General features: G+C 42.9%; 1 protein-coding gene across 1 annotated transcript in view; it reads right to left on the bottom strand.

Annotated features, from left to right (window-relative positions):
- LOC111234779 (unconventional myosin-XVIIIa-like) overlaps positions 1-17,555 on the bottom strand; it is a 100,848-nt gene that overhangs the window by 67,084 nt on the left and 16,209 nt on the right. The window contains exon 2 of the mRNA XM_022762967.1: positions 376-463. Within this exon, the coding sequence (XP_022618688.1) occupies positions 376-463 (88 nt within the window). The remainder of the gene's footprint in view (positions 1-375; positions 464-17,555) is intronic.

Raw genomic sequence — 17,555 nt, 5'->3', positions numbered from 1 at the left:
AAGTGATAAAATTTGGATGTTTTAGATTCTTTTGTTATTTGTTCCTTTTATTTCGTTCATCTGCGACTCCTCCACAGTTCATATAATACATAACGATACCAGTGAATATATCTGGTTATTATCCCTCATACAATTCAGATAAGTTACAAATTACTAAAAAATATAAACACATTTATAAATTAATTTAAATCCTATTACTTATGTCACAGATTTGCAGTAACAAGATTATATTTAAGTATTTCAAATGGGATTTGTTTTTAAAACCTCAAATTTATTCACTTGTTATTGTTTCTTTAAATTTCCTACAGCTGAATGATGATGATGACGACGAAGATGACGCTACACATACATAAAAATCAAGTAATCGGGTCTCACCCAGGGAGAAGCCATCTTTGTGGACGAGCCAGACTTTCTCTGATCCATACCAGGCTTGTTCAGCTGCGATCTGCTCCTCTGTCTTCACCTGGTGGACAGAGAGGATGAGGAAGAACAATGACTGGGCAGCAGGTGAGGAGGAAGATGATCACTGTCAAGTCACATCACTGGACCACTCAAGAGTCACACTCGGTCTCTGTGGAACCGCCAGCGTTTCCACTTTGATACCAGCACATGCTGAAAGGTTATGGAGGCAAAGGCCTTGTCAAGATGAAGACCATGCAGTGGATGACAGCGGACTCAAAAGGTCTCACAGTCCTCTGAGCTCCGCATGCTCCTTCAGGGTGGTGTGTATGACTGTGTGTGTGACTGTGTGTGTGAGTGTGTGTGTGAGAGAAACTTCAAACCAGAAACACTCAATATAACAAGTGTCAGGGGTGTGTGAGAGAGAGAGAGAGAGACAGAGACAGAGACAGAGACAGAGACAGAGAGAGAGAGAGAGAGAGAGAGAGAGAGGGGTTCAACAGGAACCTGGCGACCACAATAAAACGGGAATAAACAATCAAACTCAAATAATAAAAACAAGCAAATAAACAAAAGAAATGAAGATAATTTTGGGATGCAAACCCAAAGAACAAATCGAGTCATAACTATTTATGACTACTTTAAATGGGAAAAGTAAACAAGACACACTGAACTTCACAAGCAAAAGGAAAAAAAAAAAGGGGGGGGGGGGGGCACAGCACAGCACAACACTCCACAGTGCAGGTGAATACGGGACGAGCTGGTGGTGAATTACACTCGGGGCACAGTGCAGGCCAGACCTGAGACTGCTTAGCTGCAGCATGAGATGCCTGAAGGAGGGCCACAGGATCCTCTTCCACTGATCCCTGGTGATTTGTCCAGCATGAGGAGGTCAAAGGTCACAGTTATATATGAGCAAGACATGCATGCAGATACATGTAATCTGTCATTTTTATCCAGCACATGTGAGAAGAGAAATCCGGTTTACTCTGTGAGCATGATCATCCATGAAAGGGCCTGTTATCATCCACTGAGTCAAAAGATTTACATTTTCCATCACAGACCAATGGATGCACCTGAACGCCACACAGCACTCACACAGATACCGCTTCACAAGCATGACCACACATATATATGTATAAACCACTGCCTCACTATGACCAATCTTCAATTCTTCATATACAAATCCCATGCAGGTTACTTCTATCTATCAGCCCGATGTGTTGTTAAAAGAAGCATTGCAACACGTGACAAAAATCTCAAGTGGAATCTGATCAGTTAAATCGTAGTAAATCAAGTTAAGGGTTTGATTAACGCTGATCAGATGTGGACATTAACAGGCTGACGGTTTTTTGTATTGGTCACAGTCTAATGCAGATGTTGGAAACACTGCAGACAGGGGAATTTGGGTAAAAAGGGAGGGAAAGGTAAAAGGATTGCAGGTGTTATACTCCACACAAGTACAAATTCCAGCCAGGGGGCCCCAGAGGAAGGACTGCTGTACCTGGAGGGAGCCCTGGGGCTGCGGGGCCGCAGGGGCCGCAGGGGCGGGGGCTTGGACAGAGGACGAAACACTGACTGCCGGCTCCAGCTTAGCCACAAAGCAGCCACAGAGAGACAGCGACAGCCAGCGAGTGCAGTGTGAGTAAAGCATGGAGAGAAGGAGAGAGAATGAGGGGGAAGGGGAGAGGGGAGAAGAAGACAAGGTCAACGTGGAAATATGAGCGTGAAAATAAAAAACTGGAGCATAATGGAAAAGTGAAAATGGCTTTGTAATAAGTAACCATGGGGTGGAAGGACGTAGGGATTAGTGAAACGTTACTTGAGAGAGAACGACATGCTTTCAAGCTGGAGAACAGAGTCAGAATGGAGAAAGTAAATCATCACTAAATGGTTAAGTACCGAGCTCTCAACCACAGCACTGTGGAAATCAATCTAGAGGTGTGTTATGGTTGTGACAATAAGTGCTCTTACACAAGGGGCTTGTACACCCAGTTCGAAGTTTAGAGGCCTATCGAACCTATTCTGACAGCTGAGGCCAGCCAATAGACTGCAGACTTTCAAAGTAAAAGTCATGTTTGTATTTCTACTATTTTGTTGAAAAAGAAACATTCAATTACAGAGATTAAAATTCTGTAACGTGTAAATCCATTCACACTTTCAGACGCCGTCAGTTTTCTGCAACAGTGTTTGTTTCAAACTGAATCAACGTAGTTCTGGTTTCCTTCCCTCCTCCTCGTTCTGCTCGGTGTTTAAAACATTCAGGCAGCAGCTTGTCGTTCTTAGCCCTTCGGCATTTGGATCAAGTAGCTTGTGGAAGTAGGGGTGTGTCAGATTTAGCAGCCTACAGCTGTTACTTCAATGTGTCAGATATAGAGTGTATTCAATCAACATTTTTAGGTAAGTAAACCATCAAAATGTCAAACTCAGTATCGAAAGATTCTTGGATGGGATCAAAGGAAAACAAACTTTCCAATAAGTCTACCAAAGCAAGCCAAGGGAAGGAGTCCAAATCTTCAACTGGGAAACTGAGATCAGTCATAGTTGACAGATAAGTAAAATGGTAATGGGTACGTAAGTAAGACAAGTGTGGGATGAAACCCAGAGAATCAGAATTAGAGAAATAAAGGTTAGAGGAAACCAAGTCAGGAACCAGCAGAGGGCAGAACATGCAGACACCATGGTAACACCTTCCTCTGTTGTATGTCTCTGTGAGTAAACACCAGTAACCAATGAGCATGGTAGGCATGGTGATTAATTGGTGTAACATCAACAGACAAACATAAAACACAGAGAAGACATCAACAATATACAGATGGACAGCCGGGCGATTTACAGGGGCACCGAAGATCCTCATCAGTCGTCTCTGAGCCTCCTCGGTGGGACTGAGCGGTGCCTCCTACAGGTCAAAGCAGCAAGCAACACATTGACACTGAAGCCCACTGATACAGATGAAGCAAAGCCTGTGACTACAAACAAACTAAAAGTTATGAAAACACATAGATATGCGATTTACTCCTCTTACAAATCAAAGACCCTGTCAGCCACAGCTGTCTGAAATCGTGCTTCTTACAGGAAACTCAGTCTGCACACACACACACACACACACTTCCTGTCGTCAACATGACCAGTGGCAGTTTGGATTACTGTGCAATCTGATTTTTAAAAAGCCAATGTTAAAGGAGAAAATGCAGGAAGGTGCTTCAAACAGCATGCACACAAGAAAATCAATGGATTCCACACACGACATAATACAATTTTCTGGTTAAGCGAAAAATATTTGTTAGATTTGCATCAAATCAAGCCAAGCAAGTGACAAAATACCCCTTCAACCAGAGGGCAAACACCCAACCCTAATCCAACACACATATTTATCCTGCACCGAGGTGAAACAAGATTTGTCTGTACAATCTACTACAGCCCTCCTCCAAAATACCACACAGTAAACGGTAAGCTTTGGGAATGTAGCAGTGGATTCTCTGTCCTGAGGTAAACTAATACCCAGTCTTGGTCTTGACCGCACAGCTCTACTGAAACTGTGTCGGCCATCTGTGAACTTCCTGGAGAGTAGTGCTGCGTGGCTTACCGCAAACACCTCTGTAGTCTCTAACAAATAAACAATGACCTCGTTCTTGAAGCCACACTGACAGACATATTGCATACAGTTTTTGTCCGAAGGTTCTTTGATAAGAGTTATTACAGGAAAAGACGTGGAGTCATTAAAATTAAGTTTATCCCCCCTTTGGGAGCAAAATGTTATCAGCAAAAGTTTGTGGGATTCCAGCCATTATTTTACAAGACTCACAACAAGGTGGGAAGCACCAATGTTTATACCGTATTCCACGGTAGTCTGCTAGTCTTATCTTACTCTAGTTTAGTTTAGCAGCTGCCCAAACCAACATCTTTATGACTCTGAGACCTTAATCTGACCCAAGCTTATTTCTTTGCTTTATTTGATTGATTACTGACCTTTAATTCTAACGCAAAGCCTCGGCTTCACTCTTTCCCTCTAACCGATGCACATGGGGAATCAACTTTCAACACATAGCTCACGGATGCCGAAACCCTTTCTTGTTCTGGACGGAAGTTTTGGACAGGTGAACAGGTGGACAGCAAATGAACCAAGTGACATCACCAACCTTTTGGATCTGCCACCATTGGCTCAAAAGAAAAACATTTCCCCAGTGAACTCTTCCCTCGTTATCATGAAGAAAGGTCATTAATATTTCACGTCAGTTCGACAGTTTGTGCTTTCAGTGGCTATCAAGTGACTGTAGAGCCGTGCCACACCGAGGTTACACACTTGCGTGGAGTCTGCAAATAAACACCGCGGTGCTCTTTTATTTCAAACATGCATTTCAAACGGCCATGCATTTTCCACACCAATGTCTCAAATGTTGACCAGACATGCGAAGTGTGGACGCTGTACTGTACCTCTTGTTGACTGACAGTAGGCTGTTGAGTGCGAGTGACTCCCGGAGGGGGAGACAGTGGACCAGGAGTGGGACGGGGAGGACTCACGGGAGTTGCGAGTTGAGGAGTTTTAAGGGCTGGGATGAAACGTGGTGTCGGAGAGAGGGGGGAAGATTTTGGGGCAGCTGAGGAGGTAGAAGGTGGATTTGCTGGGGCGGGTTTTGTGTCAGCAGCTGGTTTAGGTTTAGGTATGAAACCAGGAGGTGAAGACATGGGTAAGGGTTTGGAGGCGGGGATAAAGCCAACAACCGGAGGGAGAGATGAAGGTCTGGAATGAGTGGATTTGGAAGAAGCCGGAGCTGCTGGTTGGGGCGAAGCCTTATTGGTTGGGGTTTCAGGAGCCACGGGAGATTTGACCCTCTGTAAAACTGGAGCAGAACTTGTGAGTTTCTGATTGACTTCCTGTGGTTTTGTGGTAGGCTTCTCCTCTTTGTGCTCCTCCTTTGTTTCTTCCTGCTCAACTTTTTCTACCACCTTCTCATTTTTCTTCTCCAACTCTATTCTTTCTGGTCGTTCCTCTTTCTGTACTCGCGGGCGGGGCTCCCGTGTTCTGCCTCGGATCATGAGGTTCTTCAATCCTCGTGAAATATCATCTTTTTCTTCTGTTTTGATGACGTCGTGTTTGAACAAGAACCCTGACATCATGGGGGCTTTAGACTTGGACACTGGAGCTGGTGCAGGCGCTGCTTTAACTGGTTCAGCTGCAGGCTTGGCTGCCTCTGGAGATTTGTCCACTGGTTGTGTTCGCCCAGTCGTCTCGGCCTCTTCTGTGGGCAGCACCTTCCTGACAACGCTACGAACCACCTTTACTACTTTCCTACGAGTCAGACCCTGGTCATCTGTAGCATCCATCTGGTTGGTGCTGGTTGGTGCTGGAAGTCTGGCGTTACTGTTGGCGGTACCATTGACCACGCTTTTACCCATTATGCCATTTTGCTTTCGCTCACTGTTCGTATCTGGCTCTGGGCTTAGAGAAGCTTGTGGTGTTTCAGGGCTCTTAGATTGCTCTCCCGTCTTTGACATTGGCTCCGGCACTTTAACAGGACTCCTGAATTTAGGTGGGGAGGGACTCCTGACCCGGGTTAATGACTCCGTAGGGGAAACAGGTGAGGGACTTTTTGCCCGGAATAACCCCCTGCCAGGGTCTAGAGCTGGCACTGACTTGGCTCGGTTGGGCAGCCCATCACTGTCTGACTACTCATAGAGAGGAAAGAGAGGAAGTATAAGGATGAGAATAAAGTATGAAAATCCAAGCAACAAAAATAAAAAAAATGATCCATTTGATATAGTACATTTATAGATATGCTGATCAAGGAACATCAAGCACACAACTCCACATGTCACAAACAACTCTTAATATCCAGGTCTACAAAAACTGCCATAAACTGCAGAAGATATTCTTTCAAGCACAAGCAACATATTTCTACAGACACAGTACACCTCCATGACTCCAGAGTCTGGAAGGCCTGGTTCCCTGGATGATTTTAACTGTTCAAAAATCCTTTTAACGAAGTGATTTACCATTCTCAAAGTCAGTGAGCCTCATGGAGGAACTACTTGTACAAACATACTTTCTCTTAAGTGACATGTACAAGAGCTGGATTGATCCCTGGCTCTAAACACGACTCTGATGACCAGAGATATACATGTATGTATGTACCCATGTGAAACCTGAAAGGATAATATTTACTTACACTCGGGCTGCCTGGCTTGTTCTCGTCTTTGATCTAAATATATCAATATGAAGAAGGAAACCAGATCAAAACCTTGATACGATGTAGAGTTGTTTTCCATTACACAACCATGCAAGCCTCAAACATGCAAAGTTTCTGTGAGCCATGATTTGCATAAAAATAAGTTTTGCACTGAACATTTGTTTCTTCAGATACAAACACTCTTTTCAAGAACTAAAAATTGGAAATACACTGCTCAAGCTCAGGTGGTAAAAAGTCACAGCAAATTGGTAACTACCAGGGGTGGAAGGAACATTGAGTCTCATTAGATGTTTTTTGAATATGTTTAAGAATCATTTTACTTTTAAGTATTTCTTATCTCAGGTATTGCACGATGAACCAGGCGAGCATGGCACAAAATCTGGAAAGGAGAAACACTCAGCTCTCAGCTCCCAGCGCAGACACATGTTCTAGATGTGTACATTGACTGAGTGTCAGGGGATTGAGAGGCGCATTCACACCTGGGGCCAGTAGTAACAGTTTGTGAACAGTATGAAAACTGTAATAAACAATGCAATAAAAAGCGTGGAGTCACTATGGGGCAGTGGTTAAGATTAGCATGACCTCAGCAACAGGTGCATGCCGAGTCTGGCTAAAAGCTAAATGCTAAAAATGCTCATGGTGGATCGCAGAGCCGTTAATTCTACGTTACTGTACAATGGATGAGTACGACAACAAATCACTGATTGTTGGAACTCACTGTCCAGAGGGAGACGTCAACAACCACTGCGTTGCCTAGCAACGTGGCATTTTGTGTGCACAACATAACAAGTCCTCCAACCTGAACACAGGTCGTTTGTCCCTTCCCTCGGATACGACCCGTAGGAGCGTATCAGCTGCAGGAGTACTGGACCTTCGTTGGGGAAAACGCTCACTGTTTTGTTAGGTTTAGGTCGGGCTGAACAATTACTCCAAATTACAGTGTATTTTATCATTTTTTTCAGCAAAAATTAAATGTAAAAAATTACCATTCCCACTAAAAACATGTCTCATATCACAATATCTGATTTTTTTTGCATCGTTCAGCCCCAAGTTTAGGCACAAAAACTACTCAGGATTAGGAAGAGGTAACGGTTCCAGTTACAATAACTACTTCCTCAAGTTTAGAGGACCTCTGTCGTCATGGTAACAATAATCTACCTTTTTTTGTCTTCTTTTTTTTTTTTACCTTCTTTCCCCCCTTTTAAAAATGCACATTTCAACTGACTGACTTTTTACTTTTATCTGAGATAGTTTCTACACGGGTGATTTTACTTCCTAGTAACAGCACTTTTTTTTTTTTTTTTTACCTGAGTCTAATTTTCCAGTACTCTTTCCACCTCTGGTAATTACTGTAACACATATACATGAGAGTGAAAGGCATCGAATTCTTAGTGTGACACACACAAAAGGCCACACGTGTTAAGACCCAGTGTAAAAGGCTGTAACACCATGCAGAGTGCTGTATGAAATGTCCAAATGAGACTTCCCTTTTGCTCCCAGAAGGAAAAGCGAGATGAGAATGCCATGTTGGCTGATCTGCTGTCATGGGCTGTGATTGATGAGATGAGAGCAGCGGCGGCAGCAGGAGGAGGAGGAGGAGGAGGAGGAGGAGGAGGATGTAGAGGGAAGCTAGGAGAGGAAGAATGGTGAGAATACACAGGGACAGACGAACAGACATTAGGACCTTCAGGTGAGCAGAAGATGTTTCTATCTAGGCAAAGCAATGAAGGGGAGATTAGAACAGGAGACGGTTTAGAGAAATGACAACACGCCCCACAGGAATCCAAGATTTTACTCGAACAACACCTCTGGAAACCTCTTTTTAAATGGTAAACAGAAATACAATCACACTAGAGAGCTGATCTCAACCCTGGAGCACGAACACAATGTCAAACGCCCTCAGAGGATGACGCACCAGAGACCAGACCAACACCATCCCCCATAAATACTGCAGAGGATTATTTTAAAACTGTGTGGAGACAATTTTAATGTTTAATCCGTTTCTCTACATCGTGGCGAACTGATCGCGGCCTATTACAAACTTAAACCCACCTCTGAACTCCAAGTGTTTCATGTTCAATGGATGTTACGCTGTGCAAACTGTCACCGTCAACTGCTTCCACATGAATAACTTCTGTATAGATCTGATTTAAAGTGACTGTGATGTGATCGATCCTTTCCTCGCCATCAACAGAAAAATTAAGATGGTGGCACACACACTCGCACACACACTTTGGTACTACTTGCTCAGGGAGTTGCTTCGCTGTCTCCTTGTTTTTTTAACATTGACAATAAAGATATAAAATGATTTATAAAACTGTGGACACAAACGCCCCAACACAATCAGCTTGAATACGTGTGTGTGTGTGTGTGTGTGTGTGTGTGTGTGTGTGTGTGTGTGTGTGTGTGTACTTTGCCGAGCCTCATATTCTGCCCAAAACGCTCTCACAGTTACAGGGTCAATGCAGATCCCTCATGAATATTGATCTGGTTCCTGCAGAGAACATTATGTGTCGGCAGCGTAACAAACAAAACAAAGCTGTCGAGGCTGCAGCAGCTGTTAATGCAACAAACGGGACGATTCCACGAATTTAAACGAAGCTGTCAGACACGGAGGAGGACGCCTTAAACACTTGGATACTGGACGACGGAGGGACAGCGGCGCGGCTGTCGGTGTTTGTTAAGCTTTTATAGGCTATAGACACGTACACAGCTGATGAAATCACACACTCCATATCTGAAACCACACAGTGACCAACAGCTGGTGCAGAGGTGGTGGCCGAGGTTGCAGGTGGAGAAGGCCGAGAGTTCTCTGAAGCTATTTTGTATAAAAACTAAAAATTATCTGAATATGAATTAAAAGTGCAGCAGGTGAAATAATTCATCGGTGAATGTGGTTGATATGAAAACACATCAGGACACTCGGGGTAAATATAAGTGACCCAGACTTTCCAGAATCTGCCACCTGACGCATCCTGGTTCGTACACAATGGCTATAAACGAGGCCCCCGGTCTGGGGTCTGGCCCTGAGTGAGTTGGCTTTATCAGTGGTCACTGAATTAGCACACTGACTAACAGGATTATTTTTGGATTAGATAGCAGTGCAGTGGGGCTGTGGGCCAGTTTACTCCCTCAGAGAAAGGCCAACAAGGGAAATAAAACTCGACACAGACGCCGGCTAAAGTCACACAGCACAAAGACTGGAATAAGTCACAATCTGAAGACACCGTGTAAAGACTACTGATACGTTCATTACAGAAAAATCTATATTCAAGCAGAAAAGACAAACTATGCACGGACGTCCAACAAGCGACACTTTAACAACCATTCACTCCTCAGCCTCAGAAACAGGGACATGACCTCAGAAAAGACAGCAGCAGTGTAACAGCGTGTGTTACAGTCACTCATTTGAGGAGTTGTTGTGTGACGTGAAACCAAACTTCCCGACTCGTGAATCACATCGTCTTACAAGAAACGACAAAGACAAACAACCAACGGTTTAAATCAGAGCTGAAGACTGAAGGAATGTCTGAAGTATCTCTATAAACAACAGATGACGAGCTCCTTCGTTTGAGCTTAGCACAATTTAGAACATCTATAACAGCTTTACTTTTATTATCTGAATAATATCCTCTGTTTTCAACAATTATACAGCAGCCAGGGAAACGTTTCGTTGAGTGGATTTTGTACGACCTGGACTTCATGTGCAATTAAAGCCTTTTCCGCTCAAGACTGTTACGACCTGTGGACAGACCCAGAGATTTTCCAGGAAGACTCGTTTGTCCAAAGTCTGTAGATTGTAGGACGAGACAGAATTTAATTCTAATATCCTGAACAAATCCTGACTTACACATGCCTAAATGAGTCTCCCATTGACACACTGAAAAGGTTAATATTCAAAGATGGAAGAAGAGAACAAAACAAGAGATGAACTGAATTTTACTTCAAGACTTAAAAACTGTGTCTGTCCCAGAGCAAAGGAGACAGCCTGAAGACCCAGTTCAAATTCACCCCGAGATAATTACACATGTTGTTAACCTGAACAAATAAAAATCAACAACTCCAAGAAAAACGATCGGCCACATTTCACCAACACAGAGATCATCTGATAATATTACCTCAGTGTGAATTAACATGTTAGAAATCTGAATGTATGAAATATTTATCACAAAGATTTCTTGCTTCCTTGTTGAGGAGGATCTCAGACTGAAGAATTATGCTTGAATACTATATAAACATTTGTGATGTAATGAGTAAAGGGAGGTGAACTCCTGCATCACTTGAGAAAACAACTACACTTAAAGAATCCAGTGAATTTTAAAGTGTGTGGATAGTGATAGAAAACAAGGCAACACACAACAGATGAATGTGAAATAACATGGAATAATTAAACTCATGGAATAATAAATTTCAACAGCAGAAATCTGTAGAATGACCAAGATTCATGTTGATAGGATAAGGTGGTTAAGAGTCCATAAACAATAATTCAAATTCAAAGTAACTCAACTACAGACACAACATGCTAAAGTTAAACTGAAACCCAGAGGAACAACATGAACGTGTGCTGAGGTCCCACCAGTTCACAAACCAGCAGCTGAGCCGCCACTGCAGAGATGACCAGCCCCACCGCATCAACCCGACCACGTTCACATTCAACACACTTCTACTTTTTAACAGTAGGAAACGTGTTATTGTCATAAAAAGGCACAAAAGCTTCTATTGTAAAATGTTACTGTCAGTTAGAAAACCATTGAAGCCCCCCCCCCTCCTCTTAGCTACCTCTACTCTAAAAATAGAGCCACCGGCTGTGGAGCCTCGAGGCCCCAGGACTGTCATACATTTCCCTCTGCAGTCCCTGCTCTTCATAAAAAGCTCGTCACAAGTTGTTCTACCTGTTAGCGAAGTAATTCCACAACTGCTGTTTCCCCCAGACGTCAACAATGAAATGAAAAAGTGTCCAAAGTTGAGGAGGTCTGAGTGAGCGAGCGGCTCGAGACACAGAGCGCAGAGTGAAACAGCCGAGCTGAGGAGAGTGGTGGTGGTGGGGGGGGAGGCTTCCTATTGGCTGGTTATTCCTGACAGCGGACAGACAAGAGATGTGGGGACAGCTGTTGTGATATGAGTGTGTTGAGTGGGGGTAAAAATAGGAGCCTCTGCTCTCCAACCTGGACCGCAGGTCTGCCATGAACCCCCCACCCCCCATCACCTCCACAGTCCAATCAGCAGCCACAGTGTTCAACACATGCTCCTGCAGTTGCTGTCATTTCAGCTGCTTCTGTGTCTGTGTGTATCTGTGTGTAAGCAAACACAGCTAAGGGTCTGTTAATGTCATTGAGAACGTACTGTGTACACTTTTATCTTGTAGTTAAGCAGTGGTAAAATACAGGGCCTGGTAACTGACCCGATGCTGTATTCAGGTGTTCCAGGAGCTAGACTGACCCAGTTGTGGGAAACTGTTTGTTTAGATGTTAGACTTTACACTCCAGTAAATGACTAAAAAGTTGAATTAGTTGAATCTACAAAGTAGAAACAAAACTAGAGGAGAATTCCAGGCAAATTGTAAAGGGCGGCGTGATTTCATATAAAGTCAATGTAAATATGTGAAAGAAGCTAATTTGCCCTGAACACTGCAAATTCAATCCAACAGAAAAGTAGCATTTTGCTACGTAGCTAAAGCTAACGTCTGGACAGTGTTTAGGCTGTTTGTGGTGAATAAACTACAACACTTCAGCAATGATGATTTTTCAGACATGCTAACATGCTAACAAGGACAATGTAAACGTGCTGGTGTTTGGCAGGGTTACTGCTATAGTGTTCACCATCTTAGTTTGGTGTATTAAAATGCTAAAATCTGCTAATTAGCACTAAACAGAAGGTATACTGAGGCTGAATACATACATAATTTATATATGCAGTGGGATCCAAATATTTGTCATTTTCATTTGATTAATACTCATTAATATAACTAAGTCAACCACACTGGGACAAACTGACAGAGGATAGAAAGGAACAACACAAAGTATTCACATTGTTTACTTATGTAAAACTACCAATACAACAACGTAAGAATATCCCATTACAAGTCCTGCATGACAAATCCAACTTAATACTACTTAACATAATCCTACTTACTTGCTTCAAATGAACCTAAATGATCTAAATAAAAGTAATTGTTTCTTCCCTGTGACTGAGTCATTATTACACATGACATCATTAGCCTGTTAATGCTGATGCATCAGTGTGTAAGCAGCTTTATACAGTTGTAACTGGTGAAGATGGAGCTAATTTTAACTGTTTTATATGCAGTTAGGTAGTTTAGTCTGGGGGTTGGGTCCCCTTCAAGGGGTCACATGATAAATCTGAGGGGTCATGTGGTGATTAATGGGAGAGGAGAGAAGAAAAAATAAATGAGTTTTTGAGCTGATCAGAATTTTTGCTTACTTCAGTTAAGTGTTAATTTGACTTCTGTGGTACTGAACCGTCACAAGGGAAGAATGGTCACAGGTAAAAAGGCGGGAAACCACCGGTTTGACCTTGGTTTAATCGTGGTTCAATCGTCCACAGAAGAGCAAACTTTTACTTGCTGTCAGTCAGATTTATTCCAGCTTGAAGTTAGAGGACAGAGGCTCAACAGCCTTGTTAGCTAGTTGTGTAGCTAATGCCAAGAGACACAGCGACCTGGCAGCTAGATTCATGCTCATTCTTCCAATGTAAAGAAATTAGTTATTCCAAACTTTGAGCTTTGCCTGTTCAAGAACATCTGCAGACACTAGAGTCGTGATGCTCCGTCCAATCTGCTGGTAACGTACCTTTACATGTCGTCCAATCATCATTCAGCGGTTTAATCCCACGTATAGTACCTCCGTTTTCTGAACCTCAAATTCAACCCAACCCCTTCTCTGCCCTGTTTGATCAGCTCTCTCTGCCACCATCTGTTTCGGTTAATACCCAGGACTACAACACTCTATATATAGAGATTTCAGGGTGTTGTAACCTGCACTGTTTTCCTGTGTGAAATCTTTCTGTGTAGCAGAGAGGAAGAAGAAGGCGGCGCGAAGAAAAGCAGAAGCAGAGAGCAACATGTTGCCAGAAACAACACGCAGGGTTCACTCACTGTTGACAATGAATGGAAAAAACAGCTCATAATTGTTAAATTTTGTAAAGCCATTTCCACAATGTCATACTGACTGAACCTGTACAGTGTATGTCTGAAGCATTAGGAGAAGTGTCCTGGTTATGTTGAGGTAAGACAAAACATTTAGTTAGGGTCAGGGAAAGGTCAGTGCTTTGGGGTAAATATTGAAAAAGTAAACTGACTCGGAATTTAATGTCCAAAAATCTACTTCCTCCCAAACGAAGAAAAGAGAACAGTAAATACTCAAATTAGACAGATAGATACTTTATTCCTCCCCTAGGGCAAATTCATGAAATTAGCTCTGAGTATATGCATGTAATGTATTTCAGACAGGGTTAAAAACATGAACACACAGGAGTGCGATCACACACTGAGGTTTTCTGGATCTGTCACTACACAAACATGCTTGATCCTTCCAATCCAAACCAACAATACTAACTAACCCGCCTACATAAAGACACATATCCCCAGGCAGCAGATATCAACCACAGTCATGCGATGCAGCTCTTTTCTGTTTCCCACCACTTCTGCTCCTGCGCCTCAAGATGGCGCCAGAGGACCAAGGAACAGCTCCACATGCTTTTAGGCTCCTGCAGCCACACAAAGCCTCCATTATTCCACAGCAGCTGCCATGATATTGTAGGGAGTGAACAGCCAAAGTGATGTAGGTAGAGTGCAAACGAAGTGTGCTGTGAAATGAATGGAGTGTGGGAGGGGTACAAGTGTTATGAACGGGCGAAGACGTGCGTCACGTGCACAAGTGTACAAGGGGCTGGTGTAAAGTCAGATCAGCTGGGAGAACGCAGCGATGACATCACACCAGCCAAACAAATATCACTCATCCTGTCAACCATGTATCTCAATGTTATTCAATAACACGTTTAAAGGTTGTCGCACAGAGTCAGTGCTGCTCTAGAGGACAGAGCAAGAGAGTGAGAGCCAACAAACAGGCATTTATCCCGATGTAAAGACGAGAGGAAGTGTTCTGTATTCAGTACATCACCACAGGATCCTCCAGGAAACACGAGTCAGCAAGAAACACAGACTGAAGAGACTCAGTCTGCATCTGTTCATTCAACTTTTTTTTTCTCTGGGCATTAAAAATCAAACCGAAACCAAAAACCTCAAGTCTTTTAATTATGACTTTCCTTCGTGTCGTGCACATGTGCAGAAAGCGACCGGAGCGTGCACCTCGTGCAGCGTGACAGAAGTGGGAAAACTTATCAGATATTTTAATGAATTCTGGGTAGAATAAGCATTTGACATATATGAACCTTTACTGTCCAGTTCAGCAGCGATGACAGAGCGTCTGCAGCCTGTGTGATAATCAGACAAACATTATTAGACCAGGAACAGCCTGAGTTACACACTATCATGATGAATCAACGACAGAGATCAGAGGTTTGAGGAAACGTCAGTTACATATCACATATCATCATTTTTTTGAGACGGAGGACGAGTTTTTCCGCGTCTGTTGCCTGTGTGTGATGTGTGTATGTAAAACAGTGACATTAGTAACTCACAACACTCCCAGTTATTCCCAGAAGATTTCCTCACTGAAGGAACTCCCATGTGATGCAAACGCAACTATTACTCTTTGTAACTTACATAATCACCTGGACTGCGGGTTTGTGTGTGATCATGTCGCTGCCTGTTTGATGAAACATGATGATGATGAGGATAACCAGCCACTAACAGAGACTACAGCCTTGTTCTTCAAGTCATTCAATCATGACCTGCAGCTATTCAATTACTAATGAAGCTGCTCCGTGGCCACCAGATGTCGATGTACAACGGGAACATATCAAACTAAAGAGTCAAGGAGGGAAACATTGAGTGTTATTGTCTCCTCTTAAACTATTCACAAAACTACAGGGTGAGCAAATCTACATGTGTCGAATCTGTGATGCTAAAAAAACACGTCGGTAAGGACGAGAAAAGAAGAGGGTTAATTCAGGAAACGACATTCAAGAGGCCGCAGACCGTCTGTCGTCACTGATAAAACACTTAAGGTTATTATTTCCTCCTTATTATCTACCTTCATTTTACTTCTCTGTTGACTCTGCGCAGTCGCTGCAGCTCAGGCGGGAACGACTTGTTTTTTTTTTGGCTTTGTTTCTTTTGTTTATTAAATTAAACATTTGGAGATTAAAACAAAGGAAAACACACCGTTTCCTTTTTAAAGCCTAAAACAAAAAAAAGAAAAAAAATGTAATTCTCATTTGTTTTTTCCTTGCGTGCAGCCTATGCAAACAAGATCTCAGGCCAATGTCTACACCTCAATTTAACATGGAACTTTTATTATTGGCAGAGACGGGGAGTGGATGGCGGCGAGACAGATCCTCCGCTTCCTAACATCATGACTAATTAGATGAGTGCATGTTTTTTTTGTTTTGTTTTAATCCCGCCCAGCGCAGATTCTCTGTTTGCAGATAAATAGTTTGACAGCCTCTCGTCCTCGGGGGCGTCGGCACCGAGTCCGTCTCCTCCGGGCCGCAGCCTCTGATGTCACAGAAATCCTCAGGGCCGTGTGACATTCCACTAATGCACACAGAAGAATGTACTCTAATGTTCTCTGCTGTCAGCAGATGGTGACAATGTTAGAGCCAAAATCCCCCGAGACACACACACACACACACACACACACATTATCCACAGTCCAATCATTTTTCCTACTTGGGGGCTGATTTCATTTCCAATCCTATATTGACAGGATTGAATGTTTGTGAAGGACACATTAGTTCACTTCCTGAACTGACTGTCATTGCTCAGTATGATACACACCCAGCACCCCTTAAACTAGACTAAACATGTCCTGGACTTCACTCTGCACTCGATACTGTCAGATGAAACCGATACAGGCCGTCTCGTCTGTCAGTGTGAGAGGAGGAACATGAACTGGACTGTTCCTCTTCGGACCCTGGAGGAGACCGTCAGCGGTGCAAACATGATTTGTTCACAAAAACTAATCATGTTAAAAGTCAATCATCAGTCATTAGTCACAGGATTTATGAGTCAACGTAAATACAAGTTTCCAAGTCAAACATTACACTTCATCTGTTTGAAACTGTTTTACAGAAAACACTTGTATTTTTAATTGATTAAAAAAATGTTTACAAGATACGACCCTGATGTTTAGGGAGGGATTTGTAACTCATCTCTCAAAATTGGAAAGCACCGTGCTTTGTTAGCATGTTAGCAACATAGCTCTTGGTTGTGTGAGGTTATATTACCTCTGTAATGCGTAGCAGCAAGTCCTGACAGTTTCCATGGTGGTTAAACGAGCAGCGGACAGTTTGGCGTCTTTCTGACCTTGAAATTCACTTTGTACATCTGTGTGATATTTTGGTGACAAGCACACGGTGCACAGGTGGGAGGAGAGGCGCCAGCAGGTGAGAGGTTCATTCAAATCCGTCACCACAAAGCAGGTTAGCTAACACCATCCTCCTTAAAGTGAGACGAGATGTTTCAGAACCAGATCTGATTCCAGCTCAACATCAATCTGCTGCTGATCTGACAGAACCCAAAATACTTCACAACAAATTCAAGGCAACAACACAATAATGTTTTAAATGTAAATTAACTATTTAATTTTAACACTCTCCAGCCAGGAGATACATTTAAATCAGTGTTTAATGTGTGTTGAAGTGCCTCTGTTAGTGGCTGAGATATCTATATTCAACACCAGCCGCCTGTTTGCACTTAGCAAAGCAGGAGACGCCCACACGCTCTGTCCGCACAACACTGTTTTATTTAGACTGATGTACGACTTTATCCGTGTGAACAACAGTATAACATCTGAAAACTTTTGCATCTTTTGTTAAATGAAAGAA

Source organism: Seriola dumerili, unplaced genomic scaffold (assembly GCF_002260705.1).
Source record: "Seriola dumerili isolate Sdu_G_001 unplaced genomic scaffold, Sdu_1.0 BDQW01000458.1, whole genome shotgun sequence".
NCBI classification, from domain to species: Eukaryota; Metazoa; Chordata; class Actinopteri; order Carangiformes; family Carangidae; genus Seriola; species Seriola dumerili.
Note: the sequence above shows the minus strand (reverse complement) of the source record. Positions and strands in the feature narration are given on the sequence as shown.